The 24,961-nt window shown below is 39.3% G+C and overlaps 1 protein-coding gene across 1 annotated transcript in view; it reads left to right on the top strand.

The window, feature by feature from the left end:
- Positions 1-24,747, top strand: part of TRAPPC11 (trafficking protein particle complex subunit 11) — a gene marked incomplete at its 5' end in the record, with an annotated part of 38,297 nt that extends 13,550 nt beyond the window's left edge. The window contains 16 exons of the mRNA XM_079726519.1: positions 142-287; positions 938-999; positions 1,091-1,223; positions 1,810-1,940; positions 5,395-5,550; positions 7,072-7,259; positions 7,372-7,520; positions 7,702-7,823; positions 8,342-8,461; positions 11,345-11,410; positions 11,520-11,676; positions 12,498-12,609; positions 16,447-16,538; positions 17,782-17,915; positions 19,582-19,749; positions 24,492-24,747. Of these exons, the coding sequence (XP_079582645.1) occupies positions 142-287; positions 938-999; positions 1,091-1,223; positions 1,810-1,940; positions 5,395-5,550; positions 7,072-7,259; positions 7,372-7,520; positions 7,702-7,823; positions 8,342-8,461; positions 11,345-11,410; positions 11,520-11,676; positions 12,498-12,609; positions 16,447-16,538; positions 17,782-17,915; positions 19,582-19,749; positions 24,492-24,536 (1,981 nt within the window). The 3' untranslated portion in view covers positions 24,537-24,747. The remainder of the gene's footprint in view (positions 1-141; positions 288-937; positions 1,000-1,090; positions 1,224-1,809; positions 1,941-5,394; positions 5,551-7,071; positions 7,260-7,371; positions 7,521-7,701; positions 7,824-8,341; positions 8,462-11,344; positions 11,411-11,519; positions 11,677-12,497; positions 12,610-16,446; positions 16,539-17,781; positions 17,916-19,581; positions 19,750-24,491) is intronic.
- Positions 24,748-24,961: the final 214 nt, after the last annotated feature.

Genomic DNA, 24,961 nt, shown 5'->3' with positions numbered 1-24,961 from the left:
TACCTGTTAAACTATTTCAGTAAGATTTTCTGAAGTTTATATAAAATGAGTAAAACACTTTTATTTTAGTTTCTCCATGAACTATTCAAACCCTTCCTCGTGAAGCTGTCTCGGCCTGTCTGACATTTTGTCCTCTGTTAGGTTGCTGGATTATGTGATGTGTGATTATCGGAGTGAAGGATGGTGGACCCTGCTCACATCTATACTGACCACAGCTCTGAAGTGTTCCTACCTCATGGCCCAACTGCAAGATTACATCACTTATTCCCTAGAACTCCTTGGAAGAGGTAACTTGATGTTCTTTCAGTAAAATTCTGAATCTTTACAATTACATAGCATCTTCAAGCTTCTTTAAATTGGAAGAATAATTCAGTATCAGATATCTGGTAGTACTGTTATCACATGCAAGTCACTTTGAGGAGTGAAGAGGTTTTATACTTTATTGGAACTTATTATAGTTGAAGGTCTTATTGTAGTTGAGAAAAATCTGCCTTAGTTTTAAAATATGGCATAAAATAATTTTTCACATAGAGTTCAAACGCACATACATAAAGCATTGGGACTGACTTTTAGAAAACTGTGCTGTCAGTTTTCCAGACTTGTGCTTAGCCATCTTAGAAGAGAGATTTATTGGACTTCCCTGGTGGCGCAGTGCTTGAGAGTCCGCCTGCCGATCCAGGGGACATGGGTTTGTGCCCCGGTCTGGGAAGATCGCACATGCCGCAGAGCGGCTAGGCCCGTGAGCCATGGCCACTGAGCCTGCACATCCGGAGCCTGTGCTCCACAACGGGAGAGGCCACAACAGTGAGAGGCCCGCATACCGCAAAAAAAAAAAAAAGAGAGATTTATCTGCAGGGTTTTAATACCTGAAATGGTGGTAGTGGGCTTACTTACCTGTCATATAGTTCTAATTTTCTTCCTTCTTCCTTTCTATTAGCTTCAACTCTGAAAGATGACCAGAAATCTCGGATAGAAAAGAACCTCATAAGTGTTTTAATGGTAGGCTGGCATTCTTTATATAACATCTGTATCTGGATGTGTGTATTTTATAAAACTAGCTGAACAGATGTTTAACTCCATGTTGGCACAGAATGAAACTCCTGCTCCTGAACCTGATTGTGACATATTAGCTGTGAAAACTGCTCAGAAGCTGTGGGCGGACCGAATTTCTCTGGCCGGCAGCAATCTTTTCACAATAGGCGTACAGGACTTTGTGTCATTTGGTGGGTAACCAACGTCTACAGTATTATTTTAGAGAAATCGTCCTTATTTCTACAAAATAAATAGACACAGAATAATAAAGTCAAAGAATTTTCCAAGTACGGTCATTTTGTAGATGAACTGTGTGATTTTTTTTTTTTTTTTAAATTTTCTGCCCATCGACTTTAAAGATGGTCAAAATTTTAAATACTTAGTTGAGGTCTTAACATTTACTCTGTTCATTTGTAGTTCAGATGTTATTTGAAATGCATTTGGAAAGACAGTTATTTAAAAAGTTTATGCTTTATTGTCTAGGCAGGTATTTTGAAATAAGTTAAAAATAACAAAATGGTTCTTTTTTCTTTAAAATCCTATGTAAGTTACATTTTAGGAGGAACCATGTTTTTAAAATTAGAGAGGTTTTGGAGCTACAGTTTATTTAAATTTGGTTTGATTTATGTCTTTTGAAATGCTTCAGGTGCAGAAGTCAGTAAGAATATCCACTGTAGCTGTTTCCTTTCTGAAGAGCAGATGTGGATCAGAGAATAATGTGTGTGTGTCTAGCGTGTCTGGTGGTGTCTGACTCAGCCCTTTTTGTTTTATTTCTAGTGCAATGCAAAGCCAGGTTCCACGCCCCAAGTTTTCATGTCGATGTTCCTGTGCAGTTCGATATTTATCTGAAGGCTGATTGTCCACATCCCATTAGGTTTTCTAAGCTCTGTGTCAGCTTTAATAATCAGGTAATGGTACCTTTTAATGTGTTTTTACCATGTGTGTATCTTATTGTAGCTTGCATTAAATGAGATAAAATGTGCTTAGTGAATTTTAGGTCTTAATGGTTTCATATTAACAAATGTATTTTGATAGAGTCTATTTAAAAATAATTGTATTTATAGTTCTCAACTTCTGTATCCACAATTCAAGTTTTACACTTTTCTAATTTTTGTTTTCACTCCCTGCTTAGGAAACCTAAGAACTTTGTCTACACATAGACAAAAAGTTTTGTAATATGTATCTTGAATTTCAAATAAGATATATTCAGAATGAATATAATTTTCAAAATCATTTGTTTTATTCTGACATTGGTATTAGCTTTATATTATAAAACTGTTACATGTTTGATGTTAAAGAAATGAAAGTGGAATAGATGGGTAGAAAGTAGAAAGTAAATGTGTGTTCCTCCAATTCCATTCCTTAGGGGGCGTCACAATTAACTTCTTGAATAGTCTAGACATCTTATGTGCATGCATATATAAGCAACTTTTTTCTCCAGAATTGGGATCGTACTATATTTCCTACATTTGAACGCTTTTATAGTGTGATATAGTCAAGTGCTTGATTGCATTCTGTTTCAGTTATAAGCTCACTTCTAATTTTCTGGTCACACAGAAAGTATATTGAGCCATTAACCAGCAAGCATTTATTGAGAGTTACAATATTCTTAGCATCATGGTGAACCTGAAAAAGTTTAGCATATGTCAACCCCACTAAAATATAAGCATTTTGGGAGCAAGGCCAGGACTGGCTCACAGATTGCCTAAATGGGTATTGAGGACCAAATTATGTGTGTGGGCTAGAAATACTGTTATGGCAGGTGTGCCGGAGAAGAGAGCGGAAGTTTCAAAATTGAAGATGCAGTTAAGATAGGTTTAAAAAGATGAGAGGGAAAGGACGTGTTTGGCAATGAGAAAACGCTGAATGGAAACAGGAGTGAATGTTCTGTGTTTTTGGGCAAGTGAAGACAGCAGCCTCACGAGAGCAGGGGGATCATAGGTGGGGTGAGTGGGAGTCAGGCTGGGTGGCTTAGAGGAGCCTGGAGAGTTAAGCAGAGTCAGTCTGGGAAGTATCAATAGAAGTCTTTTAAGATTGATTTATTCATTCATTTATTCGTTATCTATCTGTTTATTTACTGGATGGTGGTAAAGAAAGAATGTTATCTGTTTAAATAGTTTTTTTTTTTTTGACTCATAAGAACTGAGCGATGTCCCTGTAATAGAATTGGTTAAATGAACCTGGGTCACTTGAAGATTAGTATGTTTTATTCAACTTCAAACCATTACCGAAGGATTCCTTCTAATTATTTTGAGAATTTTAAAGCAAGAGCATGAAAGTTATGTTTAAGAAACTTTATTCCAGTAGCAAAATAGAGGGAAAGAAATGATTTTAGAAACCAGAGGCTCTTTGTATGAACCCAGGTATGAAAGTATGAGGATTTGGATTAGGATGCTAGTGATGGGAGTGGAGATAAAGGAATAACAGGCATTTAAAAATAGGTAAGTTTGGATTGCTGAGTATATATAGAGGATACAGAATGGGGATAGGATGGATGAAGGATGGGCTGTTTGGTTTTTGCAGGCCCAAAGCAGTTTGTTTATTTTTCCAGCTTTATTGCGATATGGCATATAAAATTGTGTAAGTTTAAAGTGTACATGATGATTTGATACACGTATTTTGCAAAATGACTACCATAACAAGGTTAGTTAACACATGCCTCACCTGACATAATCACCTTTTTGTTGTTGTCTTTGTGAGAACATTTAGGATCTACTCTTTTAGCAACGTGCAAGTAAATACTACAGTGTTGCTAATTATAGTCCCCATGCCATACATAGATCCCCAAAACTTATTTGTCTGATAACTGGAAGTTTATACCCTTTGACCAACATCTTCCCATTTCTGCCAACGCCCAGCATATGGCGATCCTCATTCTACTCTCTGTTTCTGTGAGTTCTGTTTCTATAAGTTATAGATTCCACATATAAGTAAGATCATACAGTATTAGGACAGGAGGTTTGTATGTGCTCTTTCTTATGCTTGGATTGGTCTTCCCTCCTCTTTTATTTGCTTAGTTCCTCCTCGTGTTTTATCCCCTTAAAAGCCTCACTTCCTCAGGGACACCTCCCCTGACCTACATGACTGATTGACCTAGCCAGGCTCACATAACCCTTCATAGTACTTGTCACAGCTGTGGTTTCACTCTTGTCATGTGATTATTTGGTAAATGGCCTGTTTTTCTTACTAGAATGTAAGCTCCGAGAGGACAGACAATTTTTTTTTACTCAGTATGAAATATTCTAAATCTGGAATTTAGAGGGTCAAGGAAGACACTCTCATTTTACTTTTCACATCATAGCCTACTATTCCATTTCTTTTCCTTCCTTTTTTTTTCCCTTTTAGCAACAAAGACCACATCTATAATTAAACTAATAAAAATATTAAAATAAAATGTAAAGCAATTTGTTTTTAAAGTTGTGTTCTGAATATATGTTATTTGAAATTCAGGATGCAAATCACAAGGAAAAAAGTAGCGGGTACGAGCCTTCATAAGCCTGGAATAGAAATGAAAATTAGAAGGAAGGTATAAAACTTAACTGTATTAGAATCTTCTGTGAAGATAATTCACCTGCTGGGATAGAAGATGGCTCTTGGAAAGTTCTCAGTATTTATTGAAAGGATGAGAATGGTGATCCCTTAGATATGTATATGAAAGATGTCTCTGTTTATTCATCTGTAAGGAGTGTCCTTTTCTGGGGAGGTGGCTAGACATTCAGTTCTGGACATGCTGAACTTGAAGTGATAGTGGAATTATCCCTGAGACAATTGTGGATATAAGCTTTTAGTTAAGGAATAGGTCAGAATTAGAAGTTTTTATGTGGGAGATATTAGCACAGAGGTGCAGAATATGTAGGCATAGATAGACTTTGCAGTGAAGTAAACATAAAGAGAAAAGCTGAACCAAAAGCCAAGGACTGAAACTTTTGGAACCTCTGAATTAGGGGAACAAGAGGGAAAAAAGACCTTTGAGGGAAAAACAGGAGGGTGAGAAACAGGAGATATTATAGTGTCACAGAAGCCAGGTAAAAAGGAAGCTCTTTAAGAAAAGATGATAGACAGTAGCATCCAATGCAAAACAAAGAATAAGTCTTTGTTTCTGTCTCCAGGAAAGGGATGGCTAAATAAATGTTTTCAGAGGTCAGCTTCTGTGTGAACCATCTTTATCTTGTGGCAGCAGTGAGTGGTTAACTGCTACCATCTGGCATAAAAATACTTTTTCTTTTATTAATAAAAAATTCATAATGCTTCAGTTTCAGTGCAGTTAACCTTAACAAGCTCCAAGTAATTCGGTGTTTACTGTTAGCAAAACATATGACATTTGAGTTCATAAACCGTGACCCTTGCTCACCTCTTTTTCAGGAATACAACCAGTTCTGTGTAATCGAAGAAGCATCCAAAGCGAGTGACGTTTTAGAAAATTTGACTCAGGGAAAGATGTGCTTAGTTCCTGGTAAAACAAGGAAGTTTTTATTTAAATTTGTGGCAAAAACTGAAGATGTGGGAAAGAAAATTGAGGTTAGTTATGAAATGTGTTTAAAAAATATTTTAAGTGATGAAAGTAATAATGTGTATGTCAGAAAAAATTATAATAAAAATAATACAGAAGTTTATTAAGTAAAAAATGAAAACCTTCCACTTGGACTTCCCAAGGGAACCCATTCATTATGGTCTTTTGGTAGGTTTCCCCTCAGTGAGAATATGTTATACGTAATATTCAGTAGTTGGCTTTTTTCGCTTGATAGTGATATATTAGACATCATTTCCTGTTAGTACATGAAACCAACCTCATTTTTAATGGCTGCATAGTCAGCTAAGGAATTTTAAATTGTATATATGTATATATATATATATATATATATATATATATATTCTATAATGTAGTAATTATATTTTGTAAAATACGACATAATTCACACTAAAGAGCTGTATCATTTTGACCTTTAAACATTGCTGATTGCATATTTTTAAAGAAAAAATGAAGATATATACTTCAAAGGATTCATTTAATGTAGATAATTAAAATGCCTTTCAGTAATATGCGATGAAAGTCATATTTTTATTGAGCATAAACTCTGGAGCCAAGCTACGTGGTTTTCAACGCCAGCTCTCTGGCTTACCTGCTTGTGGCCCCGGGCAGTTACTTGACCTCTTTGTGTCTCCGTTTCTTCATCTATAAAGTGGGGATAGTAACATTACCTACTTCTCGATGTTTCGTGAGAATTAAATCAGTTAGTTAATGTAAATTTCCTGGAATAGTGATTAGGACGAGGTGAGCTCTCATGAAGTGCTGCTTTCCCATGGCTGGAATGGGAATGGTCGGCTAACGTGAACTTGAGACCATTTCTAAGACAGAAACTTAAGACTGTACCCCCTATATTCTCATAACAATTTCTGTGAATCTGTTGATTTTATTATTAACCAATATCCAGAGTTTTTGCTTATTCATTAAAAAAAAAATTCTGCATGATTTTGGCTAAATCCCTCGTGACGTGTTGTAATTTTTTACAAGGTACCTAAGGAAGCCTACCAGATGTAAATCATAATTAATAATACTATTTTGAGTATATTTGTTAATGGATTTAGTGGAAAGGACATTTATTCAGTTAATAAAGAATTTCATTGCTAATGCTGTTGATGTCGTCGGGAAGAATATGTGGCCACTAGGAGTTAGCTTGTGAGTATGTTAACGGTTAGCAGAGCATTCATTGATTTCACTCAGCAGCCACTACTGCAGTGTCTGCTCCTTCAGGCACCATGCGGAGCACTGAGATAGCAGCACCACACCGTCGTGTCCGAGCTGGGGAGCCAGCTTATTATCCTTGTTTAGAGGTGAAGAGGTTGAAACCCCACACACAGCTAGCCAGTGTCACAGCTGAGAAAGGTCTGGGATGGGACTCCCACAGCAGGCGTTCTGACCTTTGTCACGTCGTGGGTCCGAGGAACGCCGTAGCCCAGCAGCCCTCCCTGTAATTTGTTGGGAGGGGATGGTGATGAACTCGTGTGAGATGGCGTTTCTGACGGACCTCCTCCTTCTAGATCACATCCTTGGATCTGGTTCTGGGCAGCGAGGCAGGAAGATGCGTGGTCTTGAATTGGCAGGGAGGAGGAGGAGATGCCGCTTCCACCCAGGAAGCCTTACAGGCCGCCCGTTCTTTCAAAAGAAGGCCCAGGCTCCCTGACAGCGAGCTTCACTGGGACAGCATAGTGATCCAGGCGAGCACCATGTGAGTCGGCCTGGTGGGCAGATGGAAGAAGGTCACCTCGCTTCTCTTGAATACTTTGAATACTTTGTCTCTTTTAAAAGATCAGTGACTTAGCTAACATTTTTTCCCAAAGGATCATTTCCAGAGTTCCAAACATTTCTGTCCATCTGCGACATGACCCTCCTGCCCTGACTAACGAAATGTACTGTTTGGTTGTGACTGTGCAATCACACGAGAAGACCCCCATCAGAGACGTGAAGCTCACTGCTGGTTTAAAACCCGGTAAACTTGCCTTTTTAAAATTTGAGACATGTTGATCCAACATAAAATAAACATCAGTGATATCAACTGCAGGAAGTTTGTTTAAAAAATGGTTATGATCTAGTGCTCTCTATGCAGTATTAATTGTCAAGATAACGTTTGAATTTCCTGTATTTTAAAACGCCAACATTGATACTTTTAGGACAGGATGCCAATTTAACTCAGAAAACTCACGTGACTCTTCATGGAACAGAACCGTGTGATGAGTCCTACCCGGCTCTACTCACTGACATTCCAGTCGGAGACCTACATCCCGGGGAGCAGGTGAACTTGGCCAACTGATTGGAAAGGAAATCAGTTAGGTTGTATTGTTAAACACGCAGTGAGTTTTAGTTTTAGAGCACTTTAACAGCATATCCCGAGACTAAAAAAGTGATTCAGCTAATGCACATTTTGTACACATTTCACATATTTAATGTGTAAAATGTCTTCAGTTTTTATGCAAGGGATTTTAGAACAAATGATGCTAATATGGAGAATTCATTGCCTGATAAAATAACTAAATAACACGAAATTTGTAGCTTAGTTAAATAACCTTTCGGTCAACTTTTATTTCCAAACCAAACACAAAGAATTCTTGGGAAATTGAGAATGGTAATAAAAAAAAGATGGAATAGTAATGATCCCACTCATGCTGCGACAGGAACAGCTATAAAAAATGTTCAAGAATTTAGCCAGTTGGTACAGTAAACTCTAAAAGGTGGGAGCATCATCCTAGAATATATATCAGGAGGCAATCTCTGTAATATTAATTAAACTAAAATACTTTTATTTTGTTGCAGCTGGAAAAAATGTTATATGTTCGCTGTGGAACAGTGGGCTCAAGAATGTTTCTTGTGTATGTTTCTTACCTGATCAATACAACTATTGAAGAAAAAGAAATTGTTTGCAAGTGTCACAAGGTATTTATTTCATAGCTACTTCGAGAAATACCATATTTGGAGTGTTTCCTATTTTGTATTATCTTAGTTAACCTGTAAAATAAACAGCATAGGTGCTTATAGTCCATTACAAGTTTTAATGAAACATCTGTTGATTTTTTTATCATTTATGTTTATTATAAATGATGTGATATGGTATTCATTGCTCAAACATTAGAAAATTGGCCTATATGGTTTTTTGTACAGAGAACCAAAAGGTTTGAGATCTCATGCAAAAAAGTCTTGAGACTCTAAACCTATCTGCTTCTTTATAAAATCACACATTAGATAAAATCTGTAAGTTGGCTAATATGAAGAAGGCCTTGTGGGAGGGAGGTCTCCCTTTGTGGAATATTTCTTCTGTTAGTAAAAAAGATTCTTATGAACATCATTTTTTGGTGAGTGCACATTGATGAGGAAGAAATAAGAAAGCTATCAGGTCCAGCAACTCCGAGGCAGCTGCTATTAACTCCTTGAGGTATTTCTTATCGGTCTTTTTTGTTTCAAGAGATTGCAGGGGGATGCGTTTTTATATAGACTTAACCACATTGTATATAATGCTTGTATCCCTTTTCTTTTTTTTTTTTTTTTTTTTTCGTGGTACGCGGGCCTCTCACTGTTGCGGCACAGGCTCTGGACACACAGACTCAGCAGCCATGGCTCACGGGCCCAGCCCCTCCACGGCATGTGGGACCAGGGCACGAACCCGTGTCCCCTGCATTGGCAGGTGGACTCTCAACCACTGCGCCACCAGGGAAGCCCTGTATCCCCTTTTATTAATGGAAAATGATGATATTTGGTATCTTCTTAGTCCTGGCAGCCTTTTCTTAGGAGTGGGGTCCTCACTCCAGCAGAGGAGAAGACCTAGGAATTTGGGGGTTTGTAGTTTGGTCACTGCACAGGGCTGGGCCGCAGGCTGTTTTATAAGTCACTGGGAAATAAAACCATCCTAAGAGAGTTCAGGAGGACTTCCCAAGTGGGAGGGAGGAAGGCATATAATACACTGTCAAGAATTTCACCAGCCTGATGTAATTAAAAGAGCCTGCTGGTGAACTAGGAGATAAGGGTGCCAGTCTCAGCACTGCCTCCTAAATCCTGAACTCAGGTCAGCCAAGTAACTCCTTTTGACCTCCGTCTCCTCATCTATAAAATAAGAATGTTAAAGTTCTGTGCAAATTTAAAGTCCTAAGCCTTGGATGTTGTTTCTACTTCTGATAATGAAGCTGATGGTAGACTTGGAATGTACTTTGAAATAATTGTTTGCTACCTTGTAACTATCCTGAACTTGAGCAAAACCAGTGTGCTGCTACATCTTTAAGCAATGTTCTCAAGACATGAGATCATCGAGGTACATGCCACTTTTTTAGAGAAGAATGTATTTCTTCTTCTATCAGCCAGTCCATTACCAAGATGTGCTTGTAAGGGATACTAATTCTGAGGAATAGAAATAGATATTACACAAAAAAAGAATTAATTGGTCAAATATGTTTGGAAAATACTGGGTTAAAGGGTGTTAAACAGATATTTTTACTTCAGGACTTAGCACAGCATTTAAATTTGCTAGTGTGTATTGTGAAGCTTCGCAAAAGGCTGTAATGATTATTTTTCAAAATTATTTTACCCGGGAGGGGGAAGGGTAAGCTGGGACGAAGTGAGAGAGTGGCATGGACTTATATACACTACCAAATGTAAAATAGATAGCTAGTGGGAAGCAGCCGCCTAACACAGGGAGATCAGCTCGGTGCTTTGTGACCACCTAGAGGGGTGGGATAGCTTGATAATAATTGAGAGAGGAAATAATTTGAAGCATATAATAATAATAAAAATGATGTTGGCATTTCACTGAGTGTTTTGTGTGCACTATCTCATTTAATTATCATAACAACCTTGTGAGGACTATGAACTGAGACTTAAAGAGACCATATACCCTTCCCAAGGTCACATCACTCTGTCCAAGTTCTACATGGCTAGTAAGTATGTATCCAGCCAGAAATAAAATCCAGATCTCTTTGGCCTTACAGCCTGAGTTTTAACCCAACATGGTCTTTTTTAAAGGTTTCTCACCAACAGTGTGGGTTGTTTTTTTAAAAGATGTAGTAAGCCCACTGTTGTTGTTTTTTTTGTTTTTTTTTTAACATCTTTATTGGAGTATAGTTGCTTACAGTGGTGTGTTAGTTTCTGCTTTATAAGCCCACTGTTTTTTGAACAGCCCTGTGCAGAGGAGATGGAGCAGGATGGTTAAGAGTCCAGGCCGCAGGGTCAGATATGGTTCAGTTTCTGCCTTTGTCACCTACTAGCTGTGTGACCACTTCATCTTAAAATGGCAGTGATACTGGTGTCTGTTTCCTTGAGTTACTATGAGCATTTCATAATATGTGTGCAGTGATTATAATGCTATGTCATATTACATTATTATTATTATCATTATCATTGTTTTAGTTGCCTTGAGTCAAGGTGAGGTGAAGGACTTAGACAAAAAGAAGACCCAGATTCTAGGCTTTGCACCACTAGCTTTGTGGCTTAAGGCCAATCACTTAATCTTCTTTAACTTCTGGTTCTTCTGTAAAATGGTGACAATGCCTGCCCTGCCCACTGTTGCTAGGTCCTGAGATAAATAATGTATGAGAAAGCACTTTGCAGTGTGAACTGTTACAAAACCATAGATAATTAGAACTATTAGTCTGCTCTCTACATAGATTCTTACAAATACTACCTAAGGGAAAGATCCTAGCTTCTTAATTTTTAAATTGGAATTATTTATGGATCAGTAATCGACTGTGTTTTGTATGCCTTCTGTTTTTAAAACGTCATTTGTTGTTAAGACTTAGAAAAGCCATTGATCGCGCCCTTTACGTTTCCTTGCAGGATGAAACTGTAACAATAGAAACTGTCTTTCCATTTGACGTTGCAGTTAAATTTGTTTCTACAAAGGTACGTTCCTGTGAAGCATACTGGGAATCATTTAGGTTGTAGAAATTAACAGAAAAAAGAAAATGGATTAACTTACTTCCTGACAGACCTTTGTCTCCATCCGTGACAGTTTGAGCACCTGGAAAGGGTTTATGCCGACATCCCCTTCCTGCTGATGACGGACCTGTTGAGTGCTTCCCCCTGGGCCCTCACCATCATCTCCAGTGAGCTGCAGCTTGCTCCTTCCATGACGCCTGTGGACCAGCTGGAGTCCCAGGTGGACAACGGTGAGAATGTGGATCATCCCCCTTAACTAGCAGAAGACAGTAGTGTGTGTGCGTGTGTAGGCTGGTGGTGTTAGCTGTTAGAGTTAGCTTTTTGCTAAGGAAGGGAATTTGAGACTTATACTCACAAATAGCAGGTACATTTAGAATTAAGTTAGAATTAGCATCATTTACAATTTGCTTGAGTATACCTTATTTTTTAAAAAATCAGATTCTTGATACTGTAAGAAAGTGACTGAAAAATGTAATTGAAGATGAAGTGTTTTTTCATATTTGGATTTTTTATAGATTGTTTTTTATAATTTTTAATTGATGTTTACTGTTGTTTATAATTTGAAATGGGAAAAGATGTTTACCAAAGAAACTTTGGAAAATACAGAAAGGCAGACAATAAGTTTTCTAAATTATCCAACTAAAAACAGTTTATAGAGGCGATATTACCTTTCTGGTTCAGGGTACTTCAGGCTTTTGTATATTTCTCGAGCTGTTAGAGGGAAGAAAAATTAGTTTGAATGTTAACCCAAGCAAAATTGTGCTCAACTAGATTATAAGGGCAGATACTGTGAGGGGAAGAAATCATGATGTATTCTTAAGACCAAATATAAGTGAGTCATTTTATTTGCTCTGTTTAAGTGAGTCATTTTATTTGCTCTGTTTACCTGTCTCCTTGAAAAAGTCATTTAGCATCTCTGAGCCTTAGTTTCCAAGTCTATAAATAATGTATAATTGATAAAGTATTCTTTTTTGTTGTACTACTTGGATGTAAAGCTCTCTTTTTATCGATGAAATCACTGCATGAGGATTATGAAGTCTCTTTCTTGTAGTTGTCTTACGGACTGCAGAGAGTGCCAGTGAATGCTTTTGTCTTCGTTGCCCATCTGTTGGAAATGTTGAAGGTGGAGTAGCAACTGGGCATTATATTATCTCCTGGAAGAGGTAAAATTGTATCAGCCCTGCCTTTTCTTCATTATTTGTGTTATCCTAATGCCTTTATTACGTGTCATTGTCATTTATTTATTCATTTATTTATTTATTTATTTTTAGTAAATGTATTTATTTATATTTAGTTTTGGCTGCATTGGGTCTTCGTTGCTGCACATGGGCTTTCTCTGGTTGCGGCAAGCAGGGTGTACTCTTCGTTGTGGTGCATGGGTTTCTCATTGCGGTGGCTTCTCTTGTTGCGGAGCGCGGGCTCTAGGCACGCTGGCTTCACTAGTTGCGGCACGCGGGGTCAGTAGTTGTGGCTCGCGGGCTCTAGAGCACAGGCTCAGTAGTTGTGGCGCACGGGCTTAGTTGCTCCACGGCATGTGGGACCTTCCCGGATCAGGGCTCGAACCCATGTCCCCTGCATTGGCAGGTGGATTCTTAACCACTGCGCCACCAGGGAAGTCCTTGTCATTGTCATTTAATAGTTGAGAGCTCTGTCAGCCTGGAGAACGAACTAGAAGTCACATGCTGTCATTGACCTTTTGTCAAAAACACAAAGATTTAAAAGGATAAACTTTCGTTTATGTTTTGTTACAATTTGTGAACTATTACAGAGGCAATTTTAGCCAAATTAATTCTGATGATAGAACCAGCCACTAAAAACATTACGAGAAACTGCCCTTATTTACAGTCAATAGGATTGTTTGCATAGAAAACCCAAGGGGATCAACAAATTATTGGAATTATAAAGAGTCTCAGCAAGGTTGCTGGATATAACATCAACATAAAAAATCAGCTGGAGGGGCTTCCCTGGTGGCGCAGTGGTTGAGAGTCCGCCTGCCGATGCAGGGGACACGGGTTCGTGCCCCGGTCCGGGAAGATCCCACATGCCGCGGAGCGGCTGGGCCCGTGAGCCATGGCCGCTGAGCCTGCGCGTCCGGAGCCTGTGCTCCGCAACGGGAGAGGCCACAACAATGAGAGGCCCGCGTACCGCAAAAAAAAAAAAAAAAAAAAAAAATCAGCTGGATTTCTGTATATCAGTAATAAACCTCTAGGGAAAATATTTTTTAAATAGGTGTCATTCACATAACAAAATGGTAAGATACATAGGAATACATCTAGTAGAAGATGTGCATTACCTTTATGGAGAAAATTGTAAAAATTTAAAGCATTAAAGGAAGACCTAAATAAATGGGAGAGATAGAAAATAATCTCTGATAGGGTTTGGATAAGATTTAATATTGTAAATTGTTCTGTAGATTCAATGCAGTGTCCTTCAGGATCTCAACAGCTTGTTTTGTTTTTGTTTTTGTGGAACTTGACACTCTTGATCCTAAAATTTGTATGGAAAGGCAAAAAGGCAGTAATAGTCAAAATATTCCAGAAGAAGTACAAGGCAAGGGTACTTGCTCTTCCAGATTCTAAGACTTATTGTAAGTGGTCATCACTATGGTATTGGCTCGGGGAGATGTAAATAAACCAATGGAACAGAAGAGAGAGTCTAGACATAGTTCCACAGATCCACACATGGAAATTACATTTCACAGAGGTAGCATTATAGATCAGTAGGGGAAGGAGGAACTGCTTTATAATTGGTGGTAAAGAGTTGGGTATTGACTTGGGAAAAAATGGGATATCTGCTGTACCACTGAATACTGTATATAAAAATTCCAGGTTTATTAAAGTTTAATTGTAAAAAGCAAAACTTTATTACTTATAGTAGAAAAATAAGAGAATCATTTTATGACTTTGGCATAGGAAAGAATTTCTTTAAATAAGACCCTAAAAGTACAAGCCACTAAAATGGATAAATTTGATTTCTCAAAATTGTTTCTCAGTTCATTAGAAAGCACCATGAAGAAAGTGAAAAGACAAAATACAAACTGGGGGAAGCTATTTGCAACATCTAAAACTGACAAAGGATTCGAATTCAGATCAAGAACTTCTTCAGATCATAAGAAAAACACAAGTCTCTTAACTGAGAGTTGAGAAAAATACTTGAGTAGGTAGTACAGTGATCAGAAGAAGCTGGATGGCCAGTAAACATAGGGGGAGAGAAGGTCAGCCTTATAAATTACCTGAGATTCAGCTGTACTCCCACTACTCTGAAAAAATGAAAGGGTTAAACAGTGCAAAGTTTGTCAAGAGGAGGAGTATAAATTAGAACGATTGCTCTGGAAATATATTTGGCAGTACCAGGTAAAGCTGATGGCTATACCCTGCAGTCCTAGAAGAGATTCAAACGTACACAAAGGGGACATGTCTGAGAATGTTCATAGAGGCACTATTTATGATAGTAAAACGTTAGAAAATAAATGTCCACCAACAGGAAATCGGATAAATTGTGGCACATTCATACAATGGAATATTATATACCAGTGAAAATGAGGGAACCAGCGCTACACCTATCAGCCTATTAATACTAAATGAAACAAAGCAACTGCAGAATATGAACAAATTGCCTATATATAGTATTAGAAAACACGTAAAACATATGTTTCTTAGGGCTATACATATAATTTGGAAAAGCATAAAGAAATACGTAGGAATGATAGATAGAAGCCGAATTCAGGCCAGTAGTTACTTCTAGAGTGGAGGTTGGGGGATGCAAGTGGGAAGGGGTACACGGGAAGATTCAGCTACGTTCTTATGTTCTCTTAGGCCAGGAGGTAGATGCATGGTATTTCATGTGTTATTTTCTTGGCATGGCTCAATTATTTTATAAATCTTGAAACAGTAATTAAGATACTAAAAATGAGAAAGGAAAAATAAGTAATTTTATTTAAAAAAAATTAACTTGTCTTTCTCCCCCCCCCTTGAATTTACCATATTGATGTTTAGTTTAATTCACATGTTTATAGGAATTAAAACAGCATTTTTAAGGTGCTGCTTAATTACTCTGCTGTGTTACTATAAAGACAGGTATTTCTTGGGGCTTCCCTAGTGGCGCAGTGGTTGAGAGTCCGCCTGCTGATGCAGGGGACACGGGTTCGTGCCCCGGTCTGGAAAGATCCCACATGCCGCGGAGCGGCTAGGCCCGTGAGCCATGGCTGCTGAGCCTGCGCGTCCGGAGCCTGTGCTCTGCAACGGGGGAGGCCACAACAGTGAGAGGCCCGCGTACCGCAAAAAAAAAAAAAAAAATTTCTTAATGGTGAGAGGTTGGGTCTTTTTGCCTGTCAGTGGTTTGCACTATTGTAATAGTGTCAGCTGTTCCACCTCTACATACGTGCTCTTCCCACGGATTGTCCTCAGCAGTCAGATAGATGCCTGCTGCCCCTGTAGTCCCCACCCTGACTGTACTACAGGGAAAAATATCTGACAGTCTCATAATGTAACTCACTTTATCTCAGTAACATTGGCATGCCACTGTGTCTACTGATAGTAAAATATTTTTAGTCTTCAGTTTCTCCTGTGCACCCACAGTGCAGTTTTAGCAGGGCATGTCCAGTGGTCTGGTGCTCATCTGGAGATGGTCCTTGGTGTGAGAAGGTGTTTGTGTCATAATGTAAAGCACTGCACTGCTGCCGACGTTGAGAACATTTTGCTACCAAAACACTTAAATGGTGTGCTCGTGGTGCAGTTGACTTACATTCTGACGCAACTCCTTACTTCATCACTGGGACCAAACAGCAGCCTTGAGTTATAACATTTGTTAATCGGAAATCCTCAAAACAAAAATGGGATTGTAAAAGCTCTTCACAAAACTCCTTCCATTAATGAACTTTTAGAAAAGGGATAATTTATATTTCCTTCGTAATTAGTTGGTGAATATACGTGTTCCCTGGTTTTGATTTATTAACTTCTCACATGAAATGTGGATTTAAAAGGTACCTTTTTCTGCTGTAGGACTTCAGCCATGGACGACATCCCTGTCATCAGCACTGTCATAACTCTGCCACACGTGATTGTGGAAAATATCCCTCTCCATGTGAACGCAGGTAATGGCACTCACATTTTATTTGATCAAAAAAAATCCAGTAAGAATATTTATTTTAGCTTCTAAGATTTTTTTAACTTTCTATTATGAAAAATGCCCACCATTTATAAAAGTAGATTGTGACCAGTCTTGTTTTATCTATACCTCTCCACACTCCTACCCTCATTATTTTGAAGCAAATCCCAGATATTATGTCATCTATAAAGATTTCAGTATGCATCTTTAACATTAATGGCTATTTTTCTAAACATGATCACAATACCATTATCATAACATTAAAACTTAGCAATAATTTTGTAATATGATCAAATTCCAGTATTGAAATTTCCCTAGTCGACTCTGAATGTTCTTTAGTGTGTTTGAAGGTCCCTGCATTGCCGTTCATGGATGTCTAGACTTTTGAAATCTATGGGCAGGTAGACTCCCTCTCCCCCGCTCCACCACCACCTCTTCATCACCTCCTCTGCCACCTCCACCTCCTCTCTTGCTTCCTTGGCGTTCATTTGTTAACAAAACTCAGTGCCTACAAGCTGGATTTGCTGATTGCATTGTATCATTTTTTTAAGTGTTTCTCTGTCCCTATAAATTGGTAGTTAGATCTGTTGGCTTGATCAGATTCAGGTTAAAGTTTTTGGCAAGAATACATCACAGTTCCCATCAAGGGGCACATAATGTCTGTCATTCCATCTTGAGCCTTTATTGATATTTAGGGAAATCTTTTGTAGATTTAAAAAATTATTCCTAAAATATAACTCAGCTCTTGGTAGCCCAGACCCCTATCTAAGTCAAATCAATTGTAGAAGGAGACTGATTCTTCTTAGTCTGTTTTATCGTCACCCTGTGGCTGTTGTCCAATCAGAGAATTTTCTTATTTAGCAAGAGTGCAGTGCTATCTTTTTTTTTTTTTTTTTTTTTTTTTTTTTTGCGGTACGTGGGCCTCTCAGTGTTGCAGCCTCTCCCGTTGCGAAGCACAGGCTCCGGATGCACAGGCTCAGCGGCCATGGCTCACGGGCCCAGCCGCTCCGCTCCATGTGGGATCCTCCCGGACCAGGGCACGAACCCCTGTCCCCTGCATCGGCAGGCGGACTCTGAACCACTGCGCCACCAGGGAAGCCCAGTGCTATCTTTAATTTAAATAATCCCATGTCTATAGAGTGAGGTTTATTTACAAAAAATGGTGAGCTTTTTTTTTTTTTTTTTTTTTTTGTTTAAACCAAAGAGTAATGTGTCATCTTTCTCTGCAGATCTGCCATCATTCGGGCGTGTCAGAGAGTCGTTACCAGTCAAGTATCACCTCCAGAATAAGACTGACTTAGTTCAAGATGTGGAGATTTCTGTGGAGCCCAGTGATGCCTTCATGTTCTCAGGTCTTAAACAGGTACAGGTCATATCTCTTTGGGTTGTTTATGAAGACATAAAAGTATGGCCAGGAAGTGGAAAGCTGTACATTTCGTGTACAAATGAATTGATAAGGCTGACTGCGGTCCCTGTTGTTTTGATAGTGGTGAATCTTCAGTCACTTTTGAAGGTTAATTACAACTTGCTATAGAACTGGGTTAAATGGGCAACCCTTTTTGCTTTGAGATCACACATATAGGTTCTTTCTCCGTATAAAGCAAGAGTTCACAAATTCTTGGACTACAATAGAATTCCTGAAAATTTAAAAATATCCCTTTTATTACTAATGAGTTTGTGTGTGTGTGTGTGTCTTTTAATTTGAGGCCTTGAGGCATGACTACACAGATCAAAGCTTAATTCCCTTCTGAACTATCAGTACAGTTTTTAAGAGATTTTGATCTTGTATAGAATTTACTTATCTTTGTTTCGTGTAGGCACAATTTTGTATCTATACATAAAAGTAAGTGATTCAGATGTTTTGATTCATCTATTCAAATCAGGGCTAGAAAAGTTCATCACATTTTGGGTGGGACATACACTCTCAGGCAAAACCACGTTGCAGTGAGAATACTGTCCTCCTCTTCAAAGTGGCCACAGAGGGGAGCTCCCTGATGGCCTAGTGGTTAGGATTCTGGGCTTTCTGCCAGGGCCTGGGCTCAATCCCTGGTCAGGGAACTGAGGTCCTGCAAGCTGTGCGGTGCGACCAGAGCAAAAACAAAAACAAAACAAAACAAAAAAGAGTGGCAGCAGGGACACACCTCAGTGGTCAGTACGTGCTTTTCATTAATAAGGATGTAATTAGAGCACAAACTTGTCATAACACCTAGTAGCATCCACCCTGACTCACCAGCCATGCCATGGCTGGGCCTGTCCTGAGTGCTGTGTTTGCTGTTAAATGAAAGTAGAATTACACATGAAGTATACTGTAAATCTGTACAGTAATTTAAATTTATGGTATATACCAAATATAATATTAGCTGTAATATGTTGGTTACACACACACATGTATTATCTCTGACGCAACACGCCCCTATATGTACTCATTTGCAAATGAGTAAGCTTTTCTTGATTGTTTTGATCTCTTTCACATATTGACTTAAAAATAATTAGATAATGTAAGATAGCAAAAATCTTACCTGTTGGTGTTCTTTCCTAAAGTACAAACATCTTTTCTTCCCCTGAAGTTACTTACCTTACCTCAAAGGTAGAGTCCCTAACACAAAACACAGGAAACAATCTGTTTGTCTCATGTTGACATGATGTTTACAAAGATGCTTTTCTGCATGTTATCCCGTAGCGCCCTGTGCCTGTAAAGCCTGCCTGGTCTAAGACACAGGAAATACTGATCCATTCTGTGGTCCCATTGTTAAGCAGGTACAGGTTGCCTTTTAGATGTTGGTAGAAACTGAGAAATCATGCACATGTTTTTATTATGTTTGTTACCTGCATGATCCTGACCTCATTAATTCAGCTGTATATTTTGGTATCTGTCTGGAGGAAGGGATAGGAGAGGGTGTGAATATTTCACCAGAAAGATTTAGGTGTCCTATCATTTGCTAGTAATCTATGGGTAACATCGTATAGATGTTGCAAGTGTATTTGATATCTGTATTTGATCATCTTTCTCTATAACTTTTGTGATTTAGATTCGATTACGTATCCTCCCTGGCACCGAACAGGAAATGTTATATAATTTCTACCCTCTGATGGCCGGGTACCAGCAGCTGCCATCTCTCAACATCAACTTGCTCAGGTTTCCCAACTTCACAAATCAACTGCTAAGGCGTTTTATACCCACCAGTATTTTTGTAAAGGTGAGGCTTAGACATTTTCTGCTTTTTAAATTCACTGTCTTGAAAACAAACAAAAGAAGATGTTTTTTCATGTAAACTTCACTAAGTATTTTGAGACTAACAGGATAGGGCTTTGACTGTTACTATCTATATAAATTTGGCAATATTGCTATTCATTTCTATAAAGTTATTATTTTATAGATTTTTTTTTTAGATTTCTATTTTATAGATTTTTTTTAGATCTAATTACAAAGATTTTTATTCCCTTGGGTAAAGATTTATCTTTATGGCATCCTTAAACATGGTTTTTCTTTGGCGTTTAGTAAAGTATATTTCTATTTATTTTTTTACAATTTCTTTATTTTAATTTTTTGTTTACTTTTTAAAAGTATGTTTTAAAATTGTAGTTAATTTGTAACTATTTTTTAATCAAAATGGATTAACTTTCTGAATACAGCCTGTGAACTTTTCTGATTCTAACTATGTAATACTACTGGATTTGGGTCTTTTCTGAAAATGATCACCGGTCAGAAACTATACTGTGGTTTAATGTTTTGATTTTTTAACAGTGATACCATTTCCAGGTTCCTGCAGTAAAGGACCCTGTAGGATTGTCGTCGCTTTGCCTCGGGTTAAGCCACTCTTGATGCCTAAATTAAGGCCGTTTCTCCAGATAGTTCTGGTTTCCCTTGGTAACCAGAGATACATGAACATATATGAATCCTGTGTGTTCTCTTTTTTGTTGTTGTTGTGGGTTTTTTTAAATAATTGATAGAGTATCACACTTTTTTTTTAAATTAATTTATTTATTTTTGGCTGCGTTGGGTCTTCGCCGCTGTGCGCGGGCTTTCTCTAGTTGTGGCCAGTGGGGCCTACTCTTCATTGCAGTGTGCGGGCTTCTCATTGCAGTGGCTTCTCTTGTTGTGAGGCACGGGCTCTAGCCATGTGGGCTTCAGTAGTTGTGGCACGCGGGCTCGGTAGTTGTGGCTCGCAGGCTCTAGAGTGCAGGCTCAGTAGTTGGGGTGCACGGGCTTAGTTGCTCTGCGCACGTGGGATCTTCCTGGACCAGGGCTCAAACCCGTGTCCCCTGCATTGGCAGGTGGGTTCTTAACCACTGTGCCACCAGGGAAGTCCCTTGTGTGTTCTCTTTTTATTTTAAGTTTATACCCCCTTTTTGGATGACAAGTTACAATTTCCTTTTTTGTATCTGTCAGGCTTTGGGGAAGCCCTGTTTATATAATCTGGGATTTGGTAAATTATAAGTTAGCCTGTGTTCATGTATCTGTCGTAATCTTCCCACCTGTTACCTTTCCAGACTTACACAGTTTTGTTGTTGTTGTTTTTTTTTGGCATCTGCAAAAAAAATCATTTTTATTAACGCTCTAAGCTTCTATTCTATACCATACTTTTATTTTTTATTTTTATTTTTTTAACATCTTTATTGGAGTATAATTGCTTTACAATGGTGTGTTAGTTTCTGCTTTACAACAAAGTGAATCAGCTATACATATACGTATATCCGCATATCCCCTCCCTCTTGCGTCTCCCTCCCACCCTGCCTATCCCACCCCTCTAGGTGGTCACAAAGCACCGAGCTGATCTCCCTGTGCTATGCGGCTGCTTCCCACTAGCTATCTGTTTTACATTTGGTAGTGTATATAAGTCCATGCCACTCTCTCACTTCGTCCCAGCTTACCCTTCCCCCTCCCCGTGTCCTCAAGTCCATTCTCTATGTCTGCGTCTTTATTCCTGTCCTGCCCCTAGGTTCTTCAAAACCTTTTTTTTTTTAGATTCCATATATATGTGTTAGCATGTGGTATTTGTTTTTCTCTTTCTGATTTACTTCACTCTGTATGACAGTCTCTAGGTCCATCCACCTCACTACAAATAACTCAATTTCGTTTCTTTTTATGGCTGAGTAATATTCCATTATATATGTGTGCCACATCTTCTTTATCCATTCATCTGTCGATGGACACTTAGGTTGTTTCCATGTCCTGGCTATTGTAAACAGAGCTACAGTGAACATTGTGGCACATGACTCTTTTTGAATTCTGGTTTTCTCAGGGTATATGCCCAGTAGTGGGATTGCTGGATCATATGGTAATTCTATTTTTAGTTTTTTAAGGAACCTCCGTACTGTTCTCCATAGTGGCTGTATCAATTTACATTCCCACCAAGAGTGCAAAAGGGTTCCCTTTTATACCATACTTTTAAATTATTATTTTTTAAATCTCATAATTTTGGATCTCCTGTGTTTAAACAGTGGCCTTTTTGTTCTTTTAAGACTTTATTTTTTTTAGAGCAGTTTCAGGTTCACAGCAAAATTGAGAGGAAGGTACAGAGATTTCCCATATACCGCCCGCCTGCACACAACAGCGGCTTTTTTTTAACATTTCCACCTCATCACGCTCTAAAGCCATTTCCCTTGCTGTTCCTCACTGCCATGTCTGAGGTTACCCTGCAGGGGAGAAGTCATGACCGGGTTGGGGAGCGGCGGTGGGATGGGTGGTCTCTGGCGTCCTTTTAGCTGTTTGACCCTCTGAAGTTTGCTCTTCCTAAACTCAGAAGTATGGCTTTCATCAGCGTGAAAGTATTTTATCGATGTACAGACCTGATCCTATTCTAGCCGAACAAACAGAGCTTGTTTGAGACGTGAGAGTTGATCATGTTGGGGAACCAGCATTTTGTTCCCATCAATTAATCTCTTTCATTCCTTTCCCTGAAGTGCTCAGAACACCCAAACTAATCCCAGATAAATCTAGTTCCGTCTTCTGATATTCTTTCACAGTAAACCTCTTCTGGGTGGTGGTGTTTTAAGTCCGTAAGGAAAGGTTCCAGAAAAATAAACATTCATAAGTTTTAACCTAATCAGCACACCCTTTTCTAACTGCCATGCTCTTTTCTCTAAATTTAAGAAACATCTTCTAGTAACTTGACTGCTGCTAAAAACATTGACTGGATTATTCAGAGCCAGCTCCTTTCTCATCTGGGAAAACTCAATAATTAAAATTGTTTTACCTGTCACACTAAGGGCAGTGAATGAGGATTACCCTTTTTCCACTTCATGAACGATCACTGACTAAAATTTTACATCCCGTCATACCTTTATTAAACTTTACACCTGTGCTATTCCAATATGGTAGCCACGAGCACATGTGCCTATTGAGATTAAAATTAATTAAAACTTAATTTAAAGTTTAGTTACCAGTTGCACTAGCCACATCTCAAGTGCTCAGTAGGCATACAGCTAGCAGCACTGATGTGGAGTGTTTCCATCCTCGCGGAGAGTTTTGTTGGACTGTGCTGCCCTAGAACAAGCTTGGATCCATATTTTTCTTCCTTCGCAAAATAGATTTGTTTTCTTATTGCATGATAAGAAAACAGATTTATTGTTCTCTGTCCCTGTTTGTAAAGCTGTGTTTGGTAAGGATTTGACCTGGTGGAGCCATTTATTCTGTTTCTAAAACTAAACACCCATGGGCTTCCCTGGTGGCGCAGTGGTTGAGAGTCCGCCTGCCGATGCAGGGGACACGGGTTCGTGCCCCGGTCCGGGAGGATCCCACATGCCACAGAGCGGCTGGGCCCATGAGCCATGGCTGCTGAGCCTGCGCGTCCGGAGCCTGTGCTCCGCAACGGGAGAGGCCACAGCGGTGAGAGGCCCGCATACTGCAAAAAACAAAACAAACAAACAAAAAAAACCTAAACGTCCTCCATGAGTCCTAGAAATTACACGAAGTGTGAAAGACCAGCAACCTATTCTTCCCTTCATCCCATTCAGATGCCTAACTCACACACACATGCACACATGCGTACATACGTACATAAAGCTGCCCAGCAACAGATCAGAGCAGGAGCGCCCCCTTCACTGTTCCAGGGAACCCACAGGAATCAGCTGCTTGAAACACAGCAGTGGGCTTGTGGTGCTGAGGTTGTAATGCTAATCTAGTTCATGTCCCAAACACCGTCTCTCATGCTTTTCCCACAAAGGTCTGCTAACGTACATCCATAAAGTAGTCATTTGCAAGAATTTCATTCTTTTAGCTACTCCATGACTCTCTGGGGTGTTGCTGACCTGTCAGAAATTTTACACCTAAAAACAGTCATGATACCTTTTAATCACTCTTAGTTTTTCTTCTTCTGATGTGATGTTTTAAATTTTTTCAATCACTGAACTTGGAGAAAGGGAAATTTTGCTTTTATCTGCTGCTTCAATCCTTGCAGTCTTCGTTGTTAATACCCTAGAGTTCATTGTGAATCACTTTTTCTCAAACAGGAGATTGGGAAACCTTGAATCCCAAAGAGCTTGCTGTTAGCTCAGGTTTGTGGCCTGCGTAAAGCTCGGGACCCAGGCTGAGCAAGGGAGAGAGAGGATAAAGCTTTACCGCTTGAGCAGGAATGGTGTCCAGGTTCCCTTTCACACGCGGTACCATTGATAGATTGGTGGTAGCTGCCGGAACACCAGGTTAAGAGAAAAGCAGTGACGAGGTAGATTCCGCGGGTGGGTGTGGTCGGCTGGTGATGTCTGCCACTGGGGACAGAGGGCGTGGGCAGCCTGGAGGCTGTGCGGTCACCATCCCCAGGCTCACGTGAAGAAAGAGGGTGGGGGGGGAAAGGAGGAAAGCAACACGTTTTGTTTGGATACTTGCACACGTCTGTTCTGTTTTCGTGAAACAGTTCCAAGAACTTCAAAACCTCTTCAATTAATAGCGCTACTGTTGCCATTATCATTTCGTAAACCCGTTCTGTTTTCCACTCGGCAGCCCCAGGGCAGACTCATGGACGACGCCTCCATTGCTGCGGCGTGATGTTCAGGACGGGCCTCGGCTGTTCTTACGGAGACGCCGCCAGAACCGTATACGTTTTTCATGGTGAACTGTAGCTTGATCATGGTGCAAGTTAATCTTTGCTGTTTTTTAATGGATGTTATACCAGCCCTGCAGAGGAACTCATGCTTAAAATATTAGGAAAATCTATCCTCTCTTACAGTTTCACTAATAAATATTTGAAATCTGTCAGTGTGACGTGAAAGGATGTCAGTCCTTTGTTACTGTTGAAAGTCATTTTATGGATAGTAACGTCTTTTCAGAGTAAGGGATTTGCACACGCAGTGGCCGAGGAAAGTTAAGCATCTGAAATATGACTGGACAAGGGGAACACGCGCCAGCGTCTGCCCCAGGAAGGTTCTGAATCCCCGGGTGTCTCTTTCAGAGTTGGCTAAACCGGAGGTAAA

The sequence above is a fragment of the Hyperoodon ampullatus genome, assembly GCF_949752795.1.
Source record: "Hyperoodon ampullatus genome assembly, chromosome: 20".
NCBI lineage: Eukaryota > Metazoa > Chordata > Mammalia > Artiodactyla > Ziphiidae > Hyperoodon > Hyperoodon ampullatus.
The sequence above is the reverse complement of the archived record's forward strand: the minus strand, read 5'-3'. Positions and strand labels throughout refer to the sequence as shown.